This window comes from Mobula hypostoma, unplaced genomic scaffold (assembly GCF_963921235.1).
Source record: "Mobula hypostoma unplaced genomic scaffold, sMobHyp1.1 scaffold_108, whole genome shotgun sequence".
Taxonomy (NCBI): domain Eukaryota; kingdom Metazoa; phylum Chordata; class Chondrichthyes; order Myliobatiformes; family Myliobatidae; genus Mobula; species Mobula hypostoma.
Window position 1 is genome coordinate 327,747 of NW_026948197.1, and position 21,989 is coordinate 349,735.

Here is a 21,989-nt window from a genome sequence, read left to right on the forward strand (position 1 = left end):
ACAGACACACACACACAATCTCTCTCTCACACACACACAGATACAGACACAGACACACACACACACACAGATACCCACCCGATCTCTCTCACACACAGAGATACAGACACACCTCTCTCTATGACACACACATACCTTTCTCTCTCACTATACCAAACTCTCTCAATGGCACCTAACACACTCTCTGCCTGTCGCTCTTTCACTCTCACTCACTCTCTCTCTGACAGACGCATCTCCCTCACCCTTTAACCCCCGCCCTTCCTCCAGCCCAGGACATCCCTCGCAGAGAGAGGGGAGGGAGGGAGGGAGTGGGGGCGGGTGTGTACTCACCGGACCTGGGGGGGTGGGGAAGGGGGATGTCCCGCGGAGAGCGGGCGCACCGGGGGACCGGGCTGTGATCTGGCTGCGGGGCGCCGGCCAACGCGTCGCAGGTTCCCAGCGATCCTCCGCCGGGACGTCCCGGAGAGGGAGGAGTGGTTTCGAGGGCAGGGAACCTGGCGCCGGTGACTCTCTGGGGCGGGGCGGTACACCTGGGGGAGGGAGGGAGGGAGAGGCTATCGGAGGAGGGACAGGGAGCGGAAGGGAGGAGGTGAAGGGAGAGGAGGAGGGGAGGAGAGGTGTTAGATTTTCATGGGTACCTGGGGCACGCTGGGGCGGAGGGGAATGAAATTGTGGATGGGATTGCAAAGTCTTCCTGACAGAGCAGGCAAGTAGAAACCAGGGTTCCCCCAGGCAGCGCGGAATTGAGAAGTCGGATTTTAAAAGTAAAAAAGTGGCAGTAGAGTTGGAAAAATGAATTAAGGGGCAGGCATTATTTTTCTAGTCACCCTCTAGTTTTAAAAAAAAGGTCTCAGACTGTTACCTTTTAAATCGTAGAGATATGGTGAAGTTAAGACTCAGGTCGGGGTATGGTGGGCTGAACTATTATTTAAAGACGATAGGAAGGATTATGTGACTGTGGTAGTTCAGAGACACAGTCCGGCAGGTTTTGCTGAGCTGTAATCGATACAAAATTGAAAATGGCACGTTGTTCCAGAGGCTGTCCGGCTGGAATTTATTTCGGTTTTCTATTCAATCTTCGTTTGGCTGTCAAGAGAAACAACATCTGGTTGAAGAGTCAGTTTCGACGTGAGACGAGGTTGTATCGGAGAATTTGAGTTCCCTGGAGTTCTGTAATTAATCACACATCCTGCGGAAGACGAGGAGCAGGAGGAGGATGAAGAAGATGAGGATGAGGAGTAGAGTGAGGGGAAGGACTGGAGCCGAGAGGGAGGAGGGGAGGAGGTGGGTGAGGAGGGACGAGGGAGAGGAGGAAAGCGGGGGAAAGAGAGCGGGAGGTGGGTGGGGGACAGAGAGGAGGAGGAGGGTGGGGAGAGAGGGGAGGGAGATGGTCAGGGTGGGTGGGGGAAAGAGAGCGGGAGGTGGGTGGGGGACAGAGAGGAGGGAGATGGTCAGGGTGGGTGGGGGAAAGAGAGCGGGAGGTGGGTGGGGGACAGAGAGGAGGAGGAGGGTGGGGAGAGAGGGGAGGGAGATGGTCAGGGTGGGTGGGGGAAAGAGAGCGGGAGGTGGGTGGGGGACAGACAGGAGGAGCAGGGTGGGGAGAGAGGGGAGGCAGATGGTCAGGGTGGGTGGGGGAAAGAGAGCGGGAGGTGGGTGGGGGACAGAGAGGAGGAGGAGGGTGGGGAGAGAGGGGAGGGAGATGGTCAGGGTGGGTGGGGGAAAGAGAGCGGGAGGTGGGTGGGGGACAGACAGGAGGAGGAGGGTGGGGAGAGACGGAAGGGAGATGGTCAGGGTGGGTGGGGGAAAGAGAGCCGGAGGTGGGTGGGGGACAGAGAGGAGGAGGAGGGTGGGGAGAGAGGGGAGGGAGATGGTCACGGTGGGTGGGGGGGGGGAAAGAGAGCGGGAGGTGGGTGGGGGACAGAGAGGAGGAGGAGGGTGGGGAGAGAGGGGAGGGAGATGGTCAGGGTGGGTGGGGGAAAGAGAGCGGGAGGTGGGTGGGGGACAGAGAGGAGGAGGAGGGTGGGGAGAGAGGGGAGGGAGATGGTCAGGGTGGGTGGGGGAAAGAGAGCGGGAGGTGGGTGGGGGACAGAGAGGAGGAGGAGGGTGGGGAGAGAGGGGAGGGAGATGGTCAGGGTGGGTGGGGGAAAGAGAGCCGGAGGTGGGTGGGGGAAAGAGAGCGGGAGGTGGGTGGGGGACAGACAGGAGGAGGAGGGTGGGGAGAGAGGGGAGGGAGATGGTCAGGGTGGGTGGGGGAAAGAGAGCGGGAGGTGGGTGGGGGACAGAGAGGAGGAGCAGGGTGGGGAGAGAGGGGAGGGAGATGGTCAGGGTGGGTGGGGGAAAGAGAGCCGGAGGTGGGTGGGGGACAGAGAGGAGGAGGAGGGTGGGGAGAGAGGGGAGGGAGATGGTCAGGGTGGGTGGGGGAAAGAGAGCCGGAGGTGGGTGGGGGAAAGAGAGCGGGAGGTGGGTGGGGGACAGACAGGAGGAGGAGGGTGGGGAGAGAGGGGAGGGAGATGGTCAGGGTGGGTGGGGGAAAGAGAGCGGGAGGTGGGTGGGGGACAGAGAGGAGGAGCAGGGTGGGGAGAGAGGGGAGGGAGATGGTCAGGGTGGGTGGGGGAAAGAGAGCCGGAGGTGGGTGGGGGACAGAGAGGAGGAGGAGGGTGGGGAGAGAGGGGAGGCAGATGGTCAGGGTGGGTGGGGGAAAGAGAGCGGGAGGTGGGTGGGGGACAGACAGGAGGAGGAGGGTGGGGAGAGAGGGGAGGGAGATGGTCAGGGTGGGTGGGGGAAAGAGAGCGGGAGGTGGGTGGGGGACAGAGAGGAGGGAGATGGTCAGGGTGGGTGGGGGAAAGAGAGCGGGAGGTGGGTGGGGGACAGAGAGGAGGAGGAGGGTGGGGAGAGAGGGGAGGCAGATGGTCAGGGTGGGTGGGGGAAAGAGAGCGGGAGGTGGGTGGGGGACAGAGAGGAGGAGGAGGGTGGGGAGAGAGGGGAGGGAGATGGTCAGGGTGGGTGGGGGAAAGAGAGCGGGAGGTGGGTGGGGGACAGAGAGGAGGAGGAGGGTGGGGAGAGAGGGGAGGGAGATGGTCAGGGTGGGTGGGGGAAAGAGAGCGGGAGGTGGGTGGGGGACAGACAGGAGGAGCAGGGTGGGGAGAGAGGGGAGGGAGATGGTCAGGGTGGGTGGGGGAAAGAGAGCGGGAGGTGGGTGGGGGACAGAGAGGAGGAGGAGGGTGGGGAGAGAGGGGAGGCAGATGGTCAGGGTGGGTGGGGGAAAGAGAGCGGGAGGTGGGTGGGGGACAGACAGGAGGAGGAGGGTGGGGAGAGAGGGGAGGGAGATGGTCAGGGTGGGTGGGGGAAAGAGAGCGGGAGGTGGGTGGGGGACAGAGAGGAGGGAGATGGTCAGGGTGGGTGGGGGAAAGAGAGCGGGAGGGAGATGGTCAGGGTGGGTGGGGGAAAGAGAGCGGGAGGTGGGTGGGGGACAGAGAGGAGGGAGATGGTCAGGGTGGGTGGGGGAAAGAGAGCGGGAGGTGGGTGGGGGACAGAGAGGAGGAGGAGGGTGGGGAGAGAGGGGAGGGAGATGGTCAGGGTGGGTGGGGGAAAGAGAGCGGGAGGTGGGTGGGGGACAGACAGGAGGAGCAGGGTGGGGAGAGAGGGGAGGGAGATGGTCACGGTGGGTGGGGGAAAGAGAGCGGGAGGTGGGTGGGGGACAGACAGGAGGAGGAGGGTGGGGAGAGAGGGGAGGGAGATGGTCAGGGTGGGTGGGGGACAGAGAGCGGGAGGTGGGTGGGGGACAGAGAGGAGGAGGAGGGTGGGGAGAGAGGGGAGGGAGATGGTCAGGGTGGGTGGGGGAAAGAGAGCCGGAGGTGGGTGGGGGACAGACAGGAGGAGCAGGGTGGGGAGAGAGGGGAGGGAGATGGTCAGGGTGGGTGGGGGAAAGAGAGCGGGAGGTGGGTGGGGGACAGAGAGGAGGAGGAGGGTGGGGAGAGAGGGGAGGGAGATGGTCAGGGTGGGTGGGGGAAAGAGAGCCGGAGGTGGGTGGGGGACAGACAGGAGGAGCAGGGTGGGGAGAGAGGGGAGGGAGATGGTCACGGTGGGTGGGGGAAAGAGAGCGGGAGGTGGGTGGGGGACAGACAGGAGGAGGAGGGTGGGGAGAGAGGGGAGGGAGATGGTCAGGGTGGGTGGGGGAAAGAGAGCGGGAGGTGGGTGGGGGACAGAGAGGAGGAGGAGGGTGGGGAGAGAGGGGAGGGAGATGGTCAGGGTGGGTGGGGGAAAGAGAGCCGGAGGTGGGTGGGGGACAGAGAGGAGGAGGAGGGTGGGGAGAGAGGGGAGGGAGATGGTCAGGGTGGGTGGGGGAAAGAGAGCAGGAGGTGGGTGGGGGACAGAGAGGAGGAGGAGGGTGGGGAGAGAGGGGAGGGAGATGGTCAGGGTGGGTGGGGGAAAGAGAGCGGGAGGTGGGTGGGGGACAGAGAGGAGGGAGATGGTCAGGGTGGGTGGGGGAAAGAGAGCGGGAGGTGGGTGGGGGACAGAGAGGAGGAGGAGGGTGGGGAGAGAGGGGAGGCAGATGGTCAGGGTGGGTGGGGGAAAGAGAGCGGGAGGTGGGTGGGGGACAGAGAGGAGGAGGAGGGTGGGGAGAGAGGGGAGGGAGATGGTCAGGGTGGGTGGGGGAAAGATAGCGGGAGGTGGGTGGGGGACAGAGAGGAGGAGGAGGGTGGGGAGAGAGGGGAGGGAGATGGTCAGGGTGGGTGGGGGAAAGAGAGCCGGAGGTGGGTGGGGGACAGAGAGGAGGAGGAGGGTGGGGAGAGAGGGGAGGGAGATGGTCAGGCTGGGTGGGGGAAAGAGAGCGGGAGGTGGGTGGGGGACAGAGAGGAGGAGGAGGGTGGGGAGAGAGGGGAGGGAGATGGTCAGGGTGGGTGGGGGAAAGAGAGCGGGAGGTGGGTGGGGGACAGAGAGGAGGAGGAGGGTGGGGAGAGAGGGGAGGGAGATGGTCAGGGTGGGTGGGGGAAAGAGAGCGGGAGGTGGGTGGGGGACAGAGAGGAGGGAGATGGTCAGGGTGGGTGGGGGAAAGAGAGCGGGAGGTGGGTGGGGGACAGAGAGGAGGAGGAGGGTGGGGAGAGAGGGGAGGCAGATGGTCAGGGTGGGTGGGGGAAAGAGAGCGGGAGGTGGGTGGGGGACAGAGAGGAGGAGGAGGGTGGGGAGAGAGGGGAGGGAGATGGTCAGGGTGGGTGGGGGAAAGAGAGCGGGAGGTGGGTGGGGGACAGAGAGGAGGAGGAGGGTGGGGAGAGAGGGGAGGGAGATGGTCAGGGTGGGTGGGGGAAAGAGAGCGGGAGGTGGGTGGGGGACAGAGAGGAGGGAGATGGTCAGGGTGGGTGGGGGAAAGAGAGCGGGAGGTGGGTGGGGGACAGAGAGGAGGAGGAGGGTGGGGAGAGAGGGGAGGCAGATGGTCAGGGTGGGTGGGGGAAAGAGAGCGGGAGGTGGGTGGGGGACAGAGAGGAGGAGGAGGGTGGGGAGAGAGGGGAGGGAGATGGTCAGGGTGGGTGGGGGAAAGAGAGCGGGAGGTGGGTGGGGGACAGAGAGGAGGAAGAGGGTGGGGAGGGAGGGGAGGGAGGGGAAAAGGAATGGGGGAGGTGTGAAGAGAGGGGGAAGCTAGTGGTGAGGGAGAGGAGGAAAAGAAGGGAAGGGAGATGGTCAGGGTGGGTGGGGGAAAGAGAGCGGGAAGTGGGTGGGGGACAGAGAGGAGGAGGAGGGTGGGGAGAGACGGAAGGGAGATGGTCAGGGTGGGTGGGGGAAAGAGAGCGGGAGGTGGGTGGGGGACAGAGAGGAGGAGGAGGGTGGGGAGAGACGGGAGGGAGATGGTCAGGGTGGGTGGGGGAAAGAGAGCGGGAGGTGGGTGGGGGACAGAGAGGAGGAGGAGGGTGGGGAGAGAGGGGGGGGGAAAGGAAGGGGAGGTGTTAAGAGAGGGGGCAGTCAGTGGTGAGGGAGGGGAGGGTGAGAAGAGGGTTGGGGGGGGAGGTGCTGTGGAGGGGGGAAGGGAATGCCCCGGGCCGAACGACAGCGAGGAGGTCCCTCCCTCCCACTCAGCGAAGAGGGAACCCCCTTTCTGCCCCACCGAAGGCACCGAGCACCCCCTCCCGGCGCCCCGCGCCCCGCAGACGTCCAGTTGAGGTGAGCTTTCGGCTGCCCAGACCCGCCGTCTAGTCGGCTGCCGTCCCCGTCTGCTCCTCCAGACGTTCAGCCAGACGTTGAGGGAAGCATTCCACCGTGGCCAGTTGACACCCACTCGGATCGCCCGGCGCTGCTTTCCAAGGGCCAGCCCGATGTTGCCCATTCAGGGTGCTGGCTGTGGGACAGATGTTGGTCGCCCACGGTCCCCCCACCTTCCCCGTTGCCTCCCGCCCCCCAGCCAGACGCTGTCCCTAAGGGCAGGACGGCCACACTTTGCTCAGAAATCGGCCAGCTCTGAATGGCACATAGAACATCCCCAAAGTCCACAAGGAACGGGACAGATGATGCAGGTAGGGTCTCCCAGATGTTATCACTCTGGAGGGCCAGGTATGGTCCAGACATTCCCATCCGAAGTGGCAGATGTGGGTCAGGATCTGTACAATCACCGGTGTCTCTCAGTTCCTCTCTCTCAGGGGGAGATCTGTACACTGACCGGTGTCTCTCAGTCCCTCTCTCTCAGGGGGAGATCTGTACACTGACCGGTGTCTCTCAGGGGGGAGATCTGTACACTGACCGGTGTCTCTCGGTCCCTCTCTCTCAGGGGGAGATCTGTACACTGACCGGTGTCTCTCAGGGGGGAGATCTGTACACTGACCGGTGTCTCTCAGTCCCTCTCTCTCAGGGGGAGATCTGTACACTGACCGGTGTCTCACAGTCCCTCTCTCTCAGGGGGAGATCTGTACACTGACCGGTGTCTCTCGGTCCCTCTCTCTCAGGGGGAGATCTGTACACTGACCGGTGTCTCTCGGTCCCTCTCTCTCAGGGGGAGATCTGTACACTGACCGGTGTCTCTCGGTCCCTCTCTCTCGGAGGGAGATCTGTACACTGACCGGTGTCTCTCAGTCCCTCTCTCTCAGGGGGAGATCTGTACACTGACCGGTGTCTCTCGGTCCCTCTCTCTCAGGGGGAGATCTGTACACTGACCGGTGTCTCTCAGTCCCTCTCTCTCAGGGGGAGATCTGTACACTGACCGGTGTCTCTCGGTCCCTCTCTCTCAGGGGGAGATCTCTACACTGACCGGTGTCTCTCAGTCCCTCTCTCTCTGGGGGAGATCTGTACACTGACCGGTGTCTCTCGGTCCCTCTCTCTCAGGGGGAGATCTGTACACTGACCGGTGTCTCTCAGTCCCTCTCTCTCAGGGGGAGATCTGTACACTGACGGGTGTCCCTCGGTCCCCCTCTCTCAGGGGGAGATCTGTACACTGACCGGTGTCTCTCGGTCCCTCTCTCTCAGGGGGAGATCTGTACACTGACGGGTGTCCCTCGGTCCCTCTCTCTCAGGGGGAGATCTGTACACTGACCGGTGTCTCTCAGACCCTCTCTCTCAGGGGGTGATCTGTACACTGACCGGTGTCTCTCGGTCCCTCTCTCTCAGGGGGAGATCTGTACACTGACCGGTGTCTCACAGTCCCTCTCTCTCAGGGGAGATCTGTACACTGACTGGTGTCTCTCGGTCCCTCTCTCTCAGGGGGAGATCTGTACACTGACCGGTGTCTCTCAGTCCCTCTCTCTCAGGGGGAGATCTGTACACTGACCGGTGTCTCTCAGTCGCTCTCTCTCAGGGGAAGATCTGTACACTGACCGGTGTCTCTCGGTCCCTCTCTCTCAGGGGGAGATCTGTACACTGACCGGTGTCTCTCAGTCCCTCTCTCTCAGGGGGAGATCTGTACACTGACCGGTGTCTCTCAGTCCCTCTCTCTCAGGGGGAGATCTGTACACTGACCGGTGTCTCTCAGTCCCTCTCTCTCAGGGGGAGATCTGTACACTGACCGGTGTCTCTCACTCCCTCTCTCTCAGGGGGAGATCTGTACACTGACCGGTGTCTCTCAGTCTCTCTCTCTCAGGGGGAGATCTGTACACTGACCGGTGTCTCTCAGTCCCTCTCTCTCAGGGGGAGATCTGTACACTGACCGGTGTCTCTCGGTCCCTCTCTCTCTCAGGGGGAGATCTGTACACTGACCGGTGTCTCTCAGTCCCTCTCTCTCAGGGGGAGATCTGTACACTGACCGGTGTCTCACAGTCCCTCTATCTCAGGGGCAGATCTGTACACTGACCGGTGTCTCTCAGTCCCTCTCTCTCAGGGGGAGATCTGTGCACTGACCGGTGTCTCTCGGTCCCTCTCTCTCAGGGGGAGATCTGTACACTGACCGGTGTCTCTCGGTCCCTCTCTCTCAGGGGGAGATCTGTACACTGACCGGTGTCTCTCAGTCCCTCTCTCTCAGGGGGAGATCTGTACACTGACCGGTGTCTCTCAGTCCCTCTCTCTCAGGGGGAGATCTGTACACTGACCGGTGTCTCTCGGTCCCTCTCTCTCAGGGGGAGATCTGTGCACTGACCGGTGTCTCTCGGTCCCTCTCTCTCAGGGGGAGATCTGTACGCTGACCGGTGTCTCTCAGTCCCTCTCTCTCAGGGGGAGATCTGTACGCTGACCGGTGTCTCTCAGACCCTCTCTCTCAGGGGGTGATCTGTACACTGACCGGTGTCTCTCAGACCCTCTCTCTCAGGGGGAGATCTGTACACTGACCGGTGTCTCTCAGTCCCTCTCTCTCAGGGGGAGATCTGCACACTGACCGGTGTCTCTCGGTCCCTCTCTCTCAGGGGGGAGATCTGTACACTGACCGGTGTCTCTCGGTCCCTCTCTCTCAGGGAGAGATCTGTACACTGACCGGTGTCTCTCAGACCCTCTCTCTCAGGGGGAGATCTGCACACTGACCGGTGTCTCTCGGTCCCTCTCTCTCAGGGGGGAGATCTGTACACTGACCGGTGTCTCTCGGTCCCTCTCTCTCAGGGAGAGATCTGTACACTGACCGGTGTCTCTCAGTCCCTCTCTCTCAGGGGGAGATCTGTACACTGACCGGTGTCTCTCAGTCCCTCTCTCTCAGGGGGAGATCTGTACACTGACCGGTGTCTCTCTCTCTCTCTCAGAGAATAACTCACACACTCTCTCTTTCTATCTGTTTATAATAGATTTACAAAACTTTCGCGCGGTCCATCTCCTCAGGCCCCCTCCCTCCCCCAACCCCACCCCCCCCCGCACCCTCCCTGCATCTCAGACAGCCGTCTGCGTGGCCCCGTCTGGGTGCGCCCCGCTCCGGGACGGCGGGGAGCCGGTGCGGGACCCGGGAGACGCCCGCTGAGGGGTCTGCAGTCGGCCGGACGTGCGAGTCTCCTGGGTGTCACGGAAACTGGCCAGCGGGGGTCGGAATCGCAGCCCCTTCTGGGACGTGCCCTCCACCGCAGACTGGATCTGTGAGGACAGAGGGTGGTTAGAGAGGGAGGGGGGAGAGACAGGGGTTGAGAGAGAGAGAGTGGGGGGAGAGAGGTGGAGGGAGGGAAGGAGAGAGAGTGGGGTGAGGTAGCGTAGGGGACAGAGGGGTAGTGGAGAGATACAGGGAGCGGAGAGAGGGGCAGAGGGTGGGAGGAGGGAGAGGGAGGAGGGAGAGAGTGGGGGAGAGAGAGGGAGGGGGCAGTGAGAGGGGTTGGGCAGTGAGGAGAAGGGGAAGAGAGAGGGGGTGGGGAGCGAGAGGGATAGAGACGGGAGAGAGAGGGCGCAGGGGTAGAGAGTGGGAGGTGGGAGAGAGAGGGCGGATTGAAAGGGAGGGAGTTATGGAGGGAGTGGGTAGAGAGAGGGGGCGGTGGAGAGAGAGGGAGTGGGAGAGAGGGGGAGGGAGAGAGTGGGGAGAGGGAAGAGAGAAAAGGCAGGGGAGGGGAGGGAGGGGCAGGGGAAGAGAGTGGGAGGTGGGAGAGAGAGGGTGGATTGAAAGGGAGGGGGTGATGGAGGGAGTGGGTAGAGAGAGGGGGCAGGGGAGAGAGAGAGGGAGTGGGAGAGAGGGGGAGGGAGAGAGAGGGGAGAGGGAAGAGAGAGGGCGGGGGGAGAGAGAAAAGGCAGGGGAGGGGAGGGAGGGGCAGGGGAAGAGAGTGGGAGGTGGGAGAGAGAGGGTGGATTGAAAGGGAGGGGGTGATGGAGGGAGTGGGTAGAGAGAGGGGGCAGGGGAGAGAGAGGGAGTGGGAGAGAGGGGGAGGGAGAGACTGGGGAGAGGGAAGAGAGAAAAGGCAGGGGAGGGGAGGGAGGGGCAGGGGAAGAGAGTGGGAGGTGGGAGAGAGAGGGTGGATTGAAAGGGAGGGGGTGATGGAGGGAGTGGGTAGAGAGAGGGGGCAGGGGAGAGAGAGAGGGTGAAGGAGTGCCGAGGTAGAGTGGGGGGCAGAGGGGCCGGTGGAGAGAGGGGGAAGGAGAGAGAGGGGAGATAGAGGGAGGGGAGGGAGGGAGAGGTGGGGAGAGAGACGGCGGAGAGATGCGAGGAAGTTGGGGGGGAGCGTGTTGAGCGGGGTGAGAGAGTGGGAGACGGGGCAGAGGAGGGGCGAGATCGGATGAGGAAGGAGGGGCGAGAGTGGGGAGCCAGCAGGCAAACGAAGCGCATGGGGAGAGACGGGGGAGGGAGACAGGAGAACGGGGGGGGGGGCAAGAGGAAGGGGGCGGAGGGCCGGGCAGGGAAACGGATGCGGGAATCGCCCGTCCGGGGACGGGGGGAGCGAGATCCCGGGGACGCGTTCCGAACGGTGGGGTGGGGTGGGGGGGGGGGGGAGAGCGCTTCGAGAGGCGGGACAGGGAGCTCCCCGACCGGGGGCAGGGCTACACTCACCTCCCGCAGAGCCACCACCCCAACCAGCTTCCCCAGACTGGTGACGTAGGCACGGTCCAGTCCCAAAAGGCTGAAGAGGGTGTGTGTCTGTGGGGTGGGGGGGTGGGGGGAGAGGAGGGAGATTGAGAAGCATTCGGGCTCTCACGACCAGACCATGTAACAGCTTCTTCCCCCAAGCCACCAGACTCCTCGATACCCAGAGACCGGTCTGACAGCAACCTGCTATACCCCCGACTGTGCCTATTGTCTTGTTTATTATTTACTGTAGTGCCTGCTCTGTTTGGTGCACTTTATGTAGGTCTGTAGTCTTGCGTAGTTTTTTCTGGGTTTTTTTTCTCTTCTGCCGTTCAGTGTAGTTTTCGTATCGTTTCACGTAGCACCATGGTCCTGGAAAACGCTGTGGACAGGGTCTTTCTTTTTTGTGTGTTAAATTTAAAATGGCTTCTTTGTTATGTTGTACTTGGGAATGCTGAGGAAGTCTCCAGCTAGACATTTGCTTGGCTTAATACAGAAAGCAGGTTGCTATTAACCGGTGCGGATTCGCGTTATAGTTTTTGTCGAGTGATAATGCTGTTTCATAGGACTGGGAACGGGGGGGTTTTTTGGCGGGGAGTCGGAGGAGAGACGGGGAGGACGGCGGACGTGCGAAAGTCCCCGGTCGATCAGCCGTGACTCGACAGGATCCGGGTGGTCGCCAGGAATTCACTGAGCTCCAACGGTTGTGCACGAAGTACTTGGACTTTGACAAGCCTGGCGCCTTTTTTCTCCCCCCCCCCCCCCATTACTTCCTTTTCTGTATCGAATTTATATTAATTTCATACACTTAGTAATATCTACAAAGTGTACTTGTTAAAACGTACTGGGTGTGCTGGCTGATGATTGAGGTTTGGGATTAATTCGGGCAGCAACCAACTCAGTGGGAAGCGTTCAGGCCAGTGCTGGGCGGGATTTCCCCTCGACATATACGAGCCAATATAACTGAGCGTTATAGTTGTCTCGTTTTTACTGTGTTCTGTACCAACAGTTATGGTTGAAATGACTAAGTATCGCTGTGATGATTGTACGTTCTAGTATCAATTGTTTGGCGACAGTAAAGTATAAAAAAGTATTTCAAACTACGATAAGTTGCACATTGAGACGGAGGCGTGACAGAAAGATTACTCCTCACGCCTGCGAGGGATGTAAGAAATGAAGACAATTCAATTCGCCGACACAGTACTCACCTTCTGAAGAGACGTCTTTTCGACCAGTTGGTAGGGCGAGGGGTCGATTCGACAGGTTTCAAAGCTGACGGTGACGTCTCTCCTCTCCCACCCGATCACCTGGGAAAGTGCGAGTTATGTCCGAAACTGTCATAAGACCGGAAGATATGCGGGGTGCAGAAGTAGGCCACCCAGTCCATTGAGTCTGCCCTGTCATTCAATCATGGGCTGATCCAATTCTTCCAGTCATCCCCACTCCCCTGCCTTCACCCCAATACCCTTTGATGCCCTGGCTAACTAAGAACCTGTCTATCTCTGCCTTAAATACACCCAATAACTTGGCCTCCACAGCCACTCTGGGCAACAAATTCCACAGACTTACCACCCTCTGACTAAAGTAACTTCTCCCCAACTCAGTTCTAAAAGGACGCCCTTCTATCCTGAAGTCCTGCCCTCTTGTCCTAGACTCCCCTACCATGGGAAATAACTTTGCCATATCTCATCTAATTATAATTGTTGAAGAAAGTGCAAAAATGGGTCTATCTATCAATTGCAAAAAAGACAATGTATGGTGATATCTGTTATCTGTCAAGCAGGGGGCCGTGCACAATCCTGATTTGATGGAGAGGGACGTGAGAGCACGGAGGAACATCTGGAAAAACTTCTGAAATGCCCCCTTCGCTGCTGCTGTTACTGTGTGGTAACTGGAATCTCCAGAGCAGAAGGCCCCGAATCCTCGGCTTTGCGTGTTTCAGCGGCCGGGGGGAGGTCGAAGGCGCTCGGCAGAGGATAGTGCTCAGGAGGCTGTATCGGAGGGGCTGGTCGGAGGCTCGGAGTTTTCGGACGGACGGACTCGCTGTCGGCTGTGGTCGGCTGCTTCCAAGGCATCGGCAAGTTGACGGTGCCTGGAGGTTTATGGCAGGGAGTTTCTCTCTTTTGCCACCTGCTATCAGGGACTCGGGAGTCGATCGGGACTTTGAGACTTCTTTTTTACCGTGCCCATGGTCTGTTCTTCATCAAATTATGGTATTGTTTTGCACTGCTGTAGCTATATGTTATAATTATGTGGTTCTGTCAGTGTTAGTCTTTGGTCTGTCCTGTTTTCTGTGATATCACTCCGGAGGAACATTGTATCACTTCTTAATGCATGTATGCATTTCTAAATGACAATAAACGAGGACTGAATGTTCTCATAATCTAATCTAATCTAAAAGAAGGAGAATCCTATCTGCAGGCTGAAAATAAACGGGGAAGACATAAAACAAGTACAGAACTTTTGCTACTTAGGAAGCTGGGTGACATCGGATGGCAGGTGCGACTTGGACATCAAAAGAAGAATAGGGATGGCAAAAGACACCTTTACGAGAATGAAGAGGATACTGACCGACACTAAACTAGGCCTCAGAGTACTGAAATGCTACGTCTACCCAGTTATGTTATAGGGCTCAGAATGTTGGACAATAGTAACATGAGGAAATGAATTGTAACAGCAGAGATGTGGTTTTTGAGGAGGATGCAAAGAATATCATGGACGAAACGAGTATCTAATGAGGATGTCATGAACAGAGCTAGCACAAAAAAGAGAAATAATGTATGAGATCGTGAAAAGGCAGTGTGACTTCATTGGACATGTGATTAGGAAAGAGGAGTTAGAATGCACGGTGATTATGGGAAAGATTGAAGGGAAGAAAGCAAGAGGAAGACAAAGACAAATGGCGATGGAGACAGCAGCCAGAGAACTGGAAATGAACACCAATGAATTGATCCACTTGACCTGAAACAGGAGTGTGTGGGCCTTGGCAGTCAAAGCTCAAACTGGGCACGGCACCTGATGATGATGATGATGATGATGATGATAATGATGATGATCATGATGATAATAATGATGATGATGATGATGATGATGATAATGATGATGATGATAATAATAATGATGATGATGATAATGATGATGATCATGATGATAATGATGATGATGATGATTATGATGATCATGATGATGATGATCATGATGATGATGATGATAATGATGATGATGATAATAATAATGATGATGATGATGATAATGATGATGATCATGATGATAATGATGATGATGATGATGATAATAATGATGATGATGATTATGATGATCATGATGATCATGATGATGATGGTGATGATGGTGATGATGATAATGATGATGGTGATGATGGTGATGATGATATCTAATCTGTTCAGGCATAACATTCGGAATGTTTCTATGAGATCCCCCCTCCCCTCATTCTCCTGAACTCCAGGGAACACAGCCCAAGAGCTGCCAGACGTTCCTCATATGGTAGCCCTCTCATCCCTGGAATCGTTCTCCTGAATCTTCTCCGAACCCTCTCCAATGTCAGTACATCCTTTCTACGATAAGGAGCCCAAAACTGCCCACAGCACTCCAAGTGTGGTCTCACGAGTGCCTTATTGAGTCCCGGGATTCCCCGATCCCCCCCACACCCGTCCCCCGTCTTTGCCCCAGCGATCCCTGGGTTGGGGAAGAGAGGGAGTGGGGTCCGAATCAGCCCACGGGGGGGGAAGGGAGAGAACTCACGTCTTCCAGCTTCAGACTTCCTCCCAGGCTGGATTGCTCCTGCGGATAAATTTGAGAGAATCAGAGAGCTGGGGGGCGGGGGGAGAGGGAGAATCGCGGGAACGAGCGGGAGTGAGGGGGAGAGAGAGGCCGTGAGCCGGAGGACGCAGAGCGGGAGGGACGGAGAGTGCGGCGGCGAGGGGGAGGGCGAAAGGGTGGGGGAGAGGGGGAACGGGAGGCGGAGGGAGGGGACGGGAGGGCAGGGCGAGAGGGAAAGGAAAAGAGGGGCCCGGACTCGCCGGGAAAGCGGGCTGAAAAGTGGCGGGTGGAACTGGAATGTACGCGAGTGTGAGGCGTGGCATTTTGGCCCGCCAGGGCAGGGTTTAATCAGCGGGCGGCAGGGCATTTGGGAACACAGACCAAATAGATGGCCAATCAAACATCCAACTAAACGAATCCCCTCCTCCCTGCACCCTGTCCACATCCCTCCATCTTCCTCACATCCCCATGCCTCTCCAAACGTCTCTCAAAAGCCTCGAATGTATTTGCCTCTCCCACCACCCCAGGCATCCACCCCACTCTCCGTCGTGAGTCTAGAACCAGAGGACACAGATAGAGTGGATGTGGACAGGATGTTTCCTGTAGTGGGGGGAGTCTAGGACCAGAGGACACAGATAGACTGGATGTGGAGAGGATGTTTCCTGTCCTGGGGGAGTCTGGGACCAGAGGGCACAGGTAGACTGCAGGGAAAATTCACATGACGTTGCCAGGTCTGGGATCTGTATACTGACCGGTGTCTGTCGGTCCCTCTCTCTCAGGGGGAGATCTGTACACTGACCGGTGTCTCTCAGTCCCTCTCTCTCAGGGGAGATCTGTACACTGACCGGTGTCTCTCGGTCCCTCTCTCTCAGGGGGAGATCTGTACACTGACCAGTGTCTCTCAGTCCCTCTCTCTCAGGGGGAGCGAGGGTCAGGGAGGGACCTGAAGGGCAGATTCTCCGGGGAGCGATGGGGAGACGGTGAGTGAGAGAGAATCGGCCGCGGGGAAAAGGAGGTCGAAGGCTCGGAGGGTGGGGATAGGGTTTTGACCTGCGCCGAGTTCCCCTCCTGTGCATTCCGTCTCACTGAAGAGAATATATTCCACAGGGTGGTCTTTTGCGGTCCAGCCTGCTTCGGGTCTGTGGAGAGAGACGCAAGTCAGAGACATCACTCGTCTCCCAACGCGACATGTTCTCCAGTGTCAGCCCGGGAGTGTGTGATGGGACGGTGTGGAGGGAGATTCACTCTGTGTCTGACTCCGGGAGTGTGTGATGGGACGGTGCGGAGGAAGATTCACTCTGTGTCTGACCCCGGGAGTGTGTGATGGGACGGTGCGGAGTGAGATTCACTCTGTGTCTGACCCCGGGAGTGTGTGATGGGACGGTGTGGAGGGAGATTCACTCTGTGTCTGACTCCGGGAGTGTGTGATGGGACGGTGCGGAGGGAGATTCACTCTGTGTCTGACCACGGGAGTGTGTGATGGGACGGTGCGGAGGGAGATTCACTCTGTGTCTGACTCCGGGAGTGTGTGATGGGACGGTGCGGAGGGAGATTCACTCTGTGTCTGACCACGGGAGTGTGTGATGGGACGGTGCGGAGGGAGATTCACTCTGTGTCTGACCCCGGGAGTGTGTGATGGGACGGTGTGGAGGGAGATTCATTCTGTGTCTGACCCCGGGAGTGTGTGATGGGACGGTGTGGACGGAGATTCACTCTGTGTCTGACCCCGGGAGTGTGTGATGGGACGGTGCGGAGGGAGATTCACTCTGTGTCTGACCCCGGGAGTGTGTGATGGGACGGTGTGGAGGGAGATTCATTCTGTGTCTGACCCCGGGAGTGTGTGATGGGACGGTGAGGACGGAGATTCACTCTGTGTCTGACCCCGGGAGTGTGTGATGGGACGGTGCGGAGGGAGATTCCTTCTGTGTCTGACCCCGGGGGTGTGTGATGGGACAGTGTGGAGGGAGATTCACTCTGTGTCTGACCCCGGGAGAGTGTGATGGGACGGTGAGGACGGAGATTCACTCTGTGTCTGACCCCGGGAGTGTGTGATGGGACGGTGTGGAGGGAGATTCCTTCTGTGTCTGACCCCGGGAGTGTGTGATGGGACAGTGTGGAGGGAGATTCACTCTGTGTCTGACCCCGGGAGAGTGTGATGGGACGGTGCGGAGGGAGATTCACTCTGTGTCTGACCACGGGAGTGTGTGATGGGACGGTGTGGGACATCTCTCCCCCTCAGTCACACCTTTTGCGTTGTAAGTTGTGGTCGACGGCCTCGTCTCGTCCGTTGTCCGGCTCTTCTCCACGTCTGGCCCTTCTCGCTTTGAAGGGAAAACAAAACGGTGAGGATCTATTCAACTTTGGCTCTTCTCGTTCCCTTGTTCCTGGGCTTCCGAATCCCGTCCGCGAGTTCCCACTCACCCGTCCGCGAGTTCCCACTCCCCCGTCTGCGGGGCGTCCCACTCCCCCGTCCGCGGGGCCTCTCACTCCCCCGTCTGCGAGTTCCCACTCCCCCATCCGCGGGGCCTCTCACTCCCCCGTCTGCGAGTTCCCACTCGCCCGTCCGCATGCCTCCCACTCCCCCATCTACGAGCCTCCCACTCCCTCGTCCGCGAGTTCCCACTCCCCCGTCCGCGTACCTCCCACTCCCCCGTCCGCGGGGCCTCCCACTCCCCCGTCCGTGAGTTCCCACTCCCCCGTCCGTGAGTTCCCACTCCCCCGTCCGTGAGCCTCCCACTCCCCCGTCCGCGAGTTCCCACTCCCCCGTCCGCGTGACTCCCACTCCCCCGTCCGCATGTTCCCACTCCCCCGTCCGCGAGTTCCCACTCCCCCGTCCGTGAGCCTCCCACTCCCCCGTCCGCGAGTTCCCACTCCCCCGTCCGCGAGTTCCCACTCCCCCGTCCACGAGTTCCCACTCCCCCGTCCGTGTGCCTCCCACTCCCCCGTCCGCGTGCCTCCCACTCCCTCGTCCGCGAGTTCCCACTCCCCCGTCCGTGAGCCTCCCACTCCCCCGTCCGCGAGTTCCCACTCCCCCGTCTGCATGTTCCCACTCCCCCGTCCGTGAGCCTCCCACTCCCTCGTCCGCGAGTTCCCACTCCCCCGTCCGTGAGCCTCCCACTCCCCCGTCTGCATGTTCCCACTCCCCCGTCCGTGAGCCTCCCACTCCCCCATCCGCGAGTTCCCACTCCCCCGTCCATGAGCCTCCCACTCCCACGTCCGTGAGCCTCCCACTCCCCCGTCCGCGAGTTCCCACTCCCCCGTCCGCATGTTCCCACTCCCCTGTCCGTGAGCCTCCCACTCCCCCATCCGCGAGTTCCCACTCCCCCGTCCGTGAGCCTCCCACTCCCCCGTCCGTGAGCCTCCCACTCCCCCGTCCGCATGTTCCCACTCCCCCGTCCGCGAGTTCCCACGTCCCCGTCCGCATGTTCCCACATCCCCGTCCGCATGTTCCCACTCCCCCGTCCGTGAGCCACCCACTCCCCCATCCGCGAGTTCCCACTCCCCCGTCCGCATGTTCCCACTCCCCTGTCCGTGAGCCTCCCACTCCCCCATCCGCGAGTTCCCACTCCCCCGTCCGTGAGCCTCCCACTCCCCCGTCCGTGAGCCTCCCACTCCCCCGTCCGCATGTTCCCACTCCCCCGTCCGCGAGTTCCCACGTCCCCGTCCGCATGTTCCCACATCCCCGTCCGCATGTTCCCACTCCCCCGTCCGTGAGCCACCCACTCCCCCATCCGCGAGTTCCCACTCCCCCGTCTGCATGTTCCCACTCCCCCGTCCGTGAGCCTCCCACTCCCCCATCCGCGAGTTCCCACTCCCCCATCCGCGAGTTCCCACTCCCCCGTCTGCATGTTCCCACTCCCCCGTCCGCGTGACTCCCACTTCCCGGTCCGCGGCCCTCCGCTCCCCAGCCATACCTCCTGCAGGCCGCCGTCCTCCTGCTCGATGTAAACGACGGAGGGGGTCTTTGCGCCCACGGCCCCCCGGCCGCGGGCCGTCCCGCCGTGGAGCCCCCCGGTCCCCTGGGCCTGCCGCTGGAGCAGGCCCCGCAGTTCACTCCGCTCGATGCAGCCCAGCAGGATCATCGACTCTGTGGGGCCGAGAGCAGGGAGAGGCTCGTCATCACGGGCCGGTACAGACAACCGGCGGCAGGGAGGGGAGAACGCGGGGGGATCGAGGGAGGGGGAACTCGGAGGGATCGAGGGAGGGGAGAATGTGGAGGGATCGAGGGAGCGGGAACTCGGAGGGATCGAGGGAGGGGAGAACGCGGGGGGATCAAGGGAGGGGGAACTCGGAGGGATCGAGGCAGGGGAGAACGCGGGGGGATCGAGGCAGGGGAGAACTCGGAGGGATCGAGGGAGGGGGAACTCGGAGGGATCGAAGGAGGGGAGAATGTGGAGGGATCAAGGGAGGGGGCAACTTGGAGGTACCGAGGGAGGGGGAACTCAGAGGGATCGAGGGGAGGGAATTCGGAGGGATCCAGGAAAGAGAGAGGTTGGAGGGAATTTAGGGAGGGTGAACAGAGGGATTGAGGGGAGGGGGATATAGGAGGGAGCGAGGGAGGGGAGATCGTGCAGGGATCGAGGGAGGAGGGAATTTGGAGTGATGCAGGGAGGGGGAATTCAGAGGGGTTGAGGCAGAGGAGAAGCTGAACGGATCGAGGAAGGAGGAACGCGTCGATTGAGGGAGGAGGGATATTGGAGGGATCGAGGGAGGGGAGATCGTGGAGGGATTGAGGGAGGGGAGAACTCAGAGGGATTGAGGGAGGGGAAAACTCGAAGCGATGGAGGAAGCGGGGAACTCAAAGGGATGGAGGGAGGAGGGAACTCAAAGGGATGGAGGGAGGGGCAGCTCAGAAGGATCGAGGGAAAGGAGAACTCAGAGGGATTGAGGAAGGGAGGAGGGCACTTGGGAGCTGGGGAGGGTAGAGTTAAGGAGGAGGGAAGGAAAGAGGAGGGAACGAGGAGATGGGGAGGTGGAGGGGACGGGTCAGGAGGGGGGTGAGGAAAGAGGAGGGGATGAGGAGATGGGGAGGTGGAGGGGACGGGTCTGGAGGAGGTGAGGAAAGAGGAGGGATGAGGAGATGGGGAGGTGGAGGGGACGGGTCAGGAGGGGGGAGGAAAGAGGAGGGGATGAGGAGATGGGGAGGTGGAGGGGACGGGTCAGGAGGGGTGAGGAAAGAGGAGGGGATGAGGAGATGGGGAGGTGGAGGGGACGGGTCAGGAGGGTGTGAGGAAAGAGGAGGGATGAGGAGATGGGGAGGTGGAGGGGACGGGTCAGGAGGGGGTGAGGAAAGAGGAGGGGATGAGGAGATGGGGAGGTGGAGGGGACGGGTCAGGAGGGGGTGAGGAAAGAGGAGGGGATGAGGAGATGGGGAGGTGGAGGGGACGGGTCAGGAGGGGGGTGAGGAAAGAGGAGGGGATGAGGAGATGGGGAGGTGGAGGGGACGGGTCAGGAGGGGGAAGAAAGAGGAGGGGATGAGGAGATGGGGAGGTGGAGGGGACGGGTCAGGAGGGGTGTGGAAAGAGGAGGGATGAGGAGATGGGGAGGTGGAGGGGACGGGTCAGGAGGGCGTGAGGAAAGAGGAGGGGATGAGGAGATGGGGAGGTGGAGGGGACGGGTCAGGAGGGGGGTGAGGAAAGAGGAGGGGATGAGGAGATGGGGAGGTGGAGGGGACGGGTCAGGAGGGGGGTGAGGAAAGAGGAGGGGATGAGGAGACGGGGAGGTGGAGGGGATGGGTCAGGAGGAGGGAGGAAAGAGGATGGGATGAGGAGATGGGGAGGTGGAGGGGACGGGTCAGGAGGGGGGTGAGGAAAGAGGAGGGGACGAGGAGATGGGGAGGTGGAGGGGACGGGTCAGGAGGGGGTGAGGAAAGAGGAGGGGATGAGGAGACGGGGAGGTGGAGGGGATGGGTCAGGAGGAGGGTGAGGAAAGAGGAGGGATGAGGAGATGGGGAGGTGAAGGGGACGGGTCAGGAGGGGGGAAGGAAAGAGGAGGGATGAGGAGATGGGGAAGTGGAGGGGACGGGTCAGGAGGGAAGGAAAGAGGAGGGATGACGAGATGGGGAGGTGGAGGGGACGGGTCAGGAGGAGGGAGGAAAGAGGAGGGATGAGGAGATGGGGAGGTGGAGGGGACGGGTCAGGAGGGGGGTGAGGAAAGAGGAGGGATGAGGAGATGGGGAGGTGGAGGGGACGGTTCAGGAGGGGGGTGAGGAAAGAGGAGGGGATGAGCAGATGGGGAGGTGGAGGGGACGGGTCAGGAGGGGGTGAGGAAAGAGGAGGGGATGAGGAGATGGGGAGGTGGAGGGGACGGGTCAGGAGGGGAGTGAGGAAAGAGGAGGGAAGAGGAGATGGGGAGGTGGAGGGGACGGGTCAGGAGGGGGGTGAGGAAAGAGGAGGGGATGAGGAGATGTGGAGGTGGAGGGGACGGGTCAGGAGGGGGTGAGGAAAGAGGAGGGATGAGGAGATGGGGAGGTGGAGGGGACGGGTCAGGAGGGGTGAGGAAAGAGGAGGGGATGAGGAGATGGGGAGGTGGAGGGGACGGGTCAGGAGGAGGGTGAGGAAAGAGGAGGGGATGAGGAGACGGGGAGGTGGAGGGGACGGGTCAGGAGGGAGTGAGGAAAGAGGAGGGGATGAGGAGATGGGGAGGTGGAGGGGACGGGTCAGGAGGGGAGTGAGGAAAGAGGAGGGGATGAGGAGATGGGGAGGTGCAGGGGACGGGTCAGGAGGGGGGTGAGGAAAGAGGAGGGGATGAGGAGATGGGGAGGTGGAGGGGACGGGTCAGGAGGAGGGTGAGGAAAGAGGAGGGGATGAGGAGATGGGGAGGTGGAGGGGACGGGTCAGGAGGGGGGTAAGGAAAGAGGAGGGGATGAGGAGATGGGGAGGTGGAGGGGACGGGTCAGGAGGGGGTGAGGAAAGAGGAGGGGATGAGGAGATGGGGAGGTGGAGGGGACGGGTCAGGAGGGGGGTGAGGAAAGAGGAGGGGATGAGGAGATGGGGAGGTGGAGGGGACGGGTCAGGAGGAGGGTGAGGAAAGAGGAGGGGATGAGGAGATGGGGAGGTGGAGGGGACGGGTCAGGAGGGGGGTAAGGAAAGAGGAGGGGATGAGGAGATGGGGAGGTGGAGGGGACGGGTCAGGAGGGGGTGAGGAAAGAGGAGGGGATGAGGAGATGGGGAGGTGGAGGGGACGGGTCAGGAGGGGGGTAGGAAAGAGGAGGGATGAGGAGATGGGGAGGTGGAGGGGACGGGTCAGGAGGGGGGTGAGGAAAGAGGAGGGATGAGGAGATGGGGAGGTGGAGGGGACGGGTCAGGAGGGGGTGAGGAAAGAGGAGGGATGAGGAGATGGG

At 60.7% G+C, this 21,989-nt stretch overlaps 2 protein-coding genes across 4 annotated transcripts in view; both read right to left on the reverse strand.

The window, feature by feature from the left end:
* The window catches only part of LOC134341785 (pleckstrin homology domain-containing family G member 6-like), a 65,408-nt gene extending 64,910 nt beyond the window's left edge, over positions 1-498 (reverse strand). Inside the window, exon 1 of the mRNA XM_063039704.1 lies at positions 331-498. The gene's annotated coding sequence lies outside the window, so the exon portion shown is untranslated. The remainder of the gene's footprint in view (positions 1-330) is intronic.
* Positions 499-868: 370 nt separating this feature from the next.
* LOC134341786 (chloride channel protein-like) lies at positions 869-18,734 on the reverse strand. 3 transcript variants are annotated; one of them, XM_063039708.1, is made up of 7 exons: positions 18,562-18,734; positions 16,893-16,968; positions 15,698-15,786; positions 14,630-14,668; positions 12,076-12,174; positions 10,853-10,939; positions 869-1,086 (listed from the first exon to the last, which is right to left on the reverse strand). In XM_063039708.1, exons 1-7 carry the CDS (start codon positions 18,727-18,729, stop codon positions 1,072-1,074), a joined length of 573 nt encoding a protein of 190 aa, XP_062895778.1. In that variant the 5' UTR covers positions 18,730-18,734; the 3' UTR covers positions 869-1,071. The 3 variants fall into 3 exon arrangements, with proteins under 3 accessions (XP_062895778.1, XP_062895777.1, XP_062895776.1); XM_063039706.1 differs by lacking the exon at positions 869-1,086 and adding an exon at positions 9,225-9,459; XM_063039707.1 differs by lacking the exons at positions 869-1,086; positions 10,853-10,939 and adding an exon at positions 9,224-9,459.
* Positions 18,735-21,989: the final 3,255 nt, after the last annotated feature.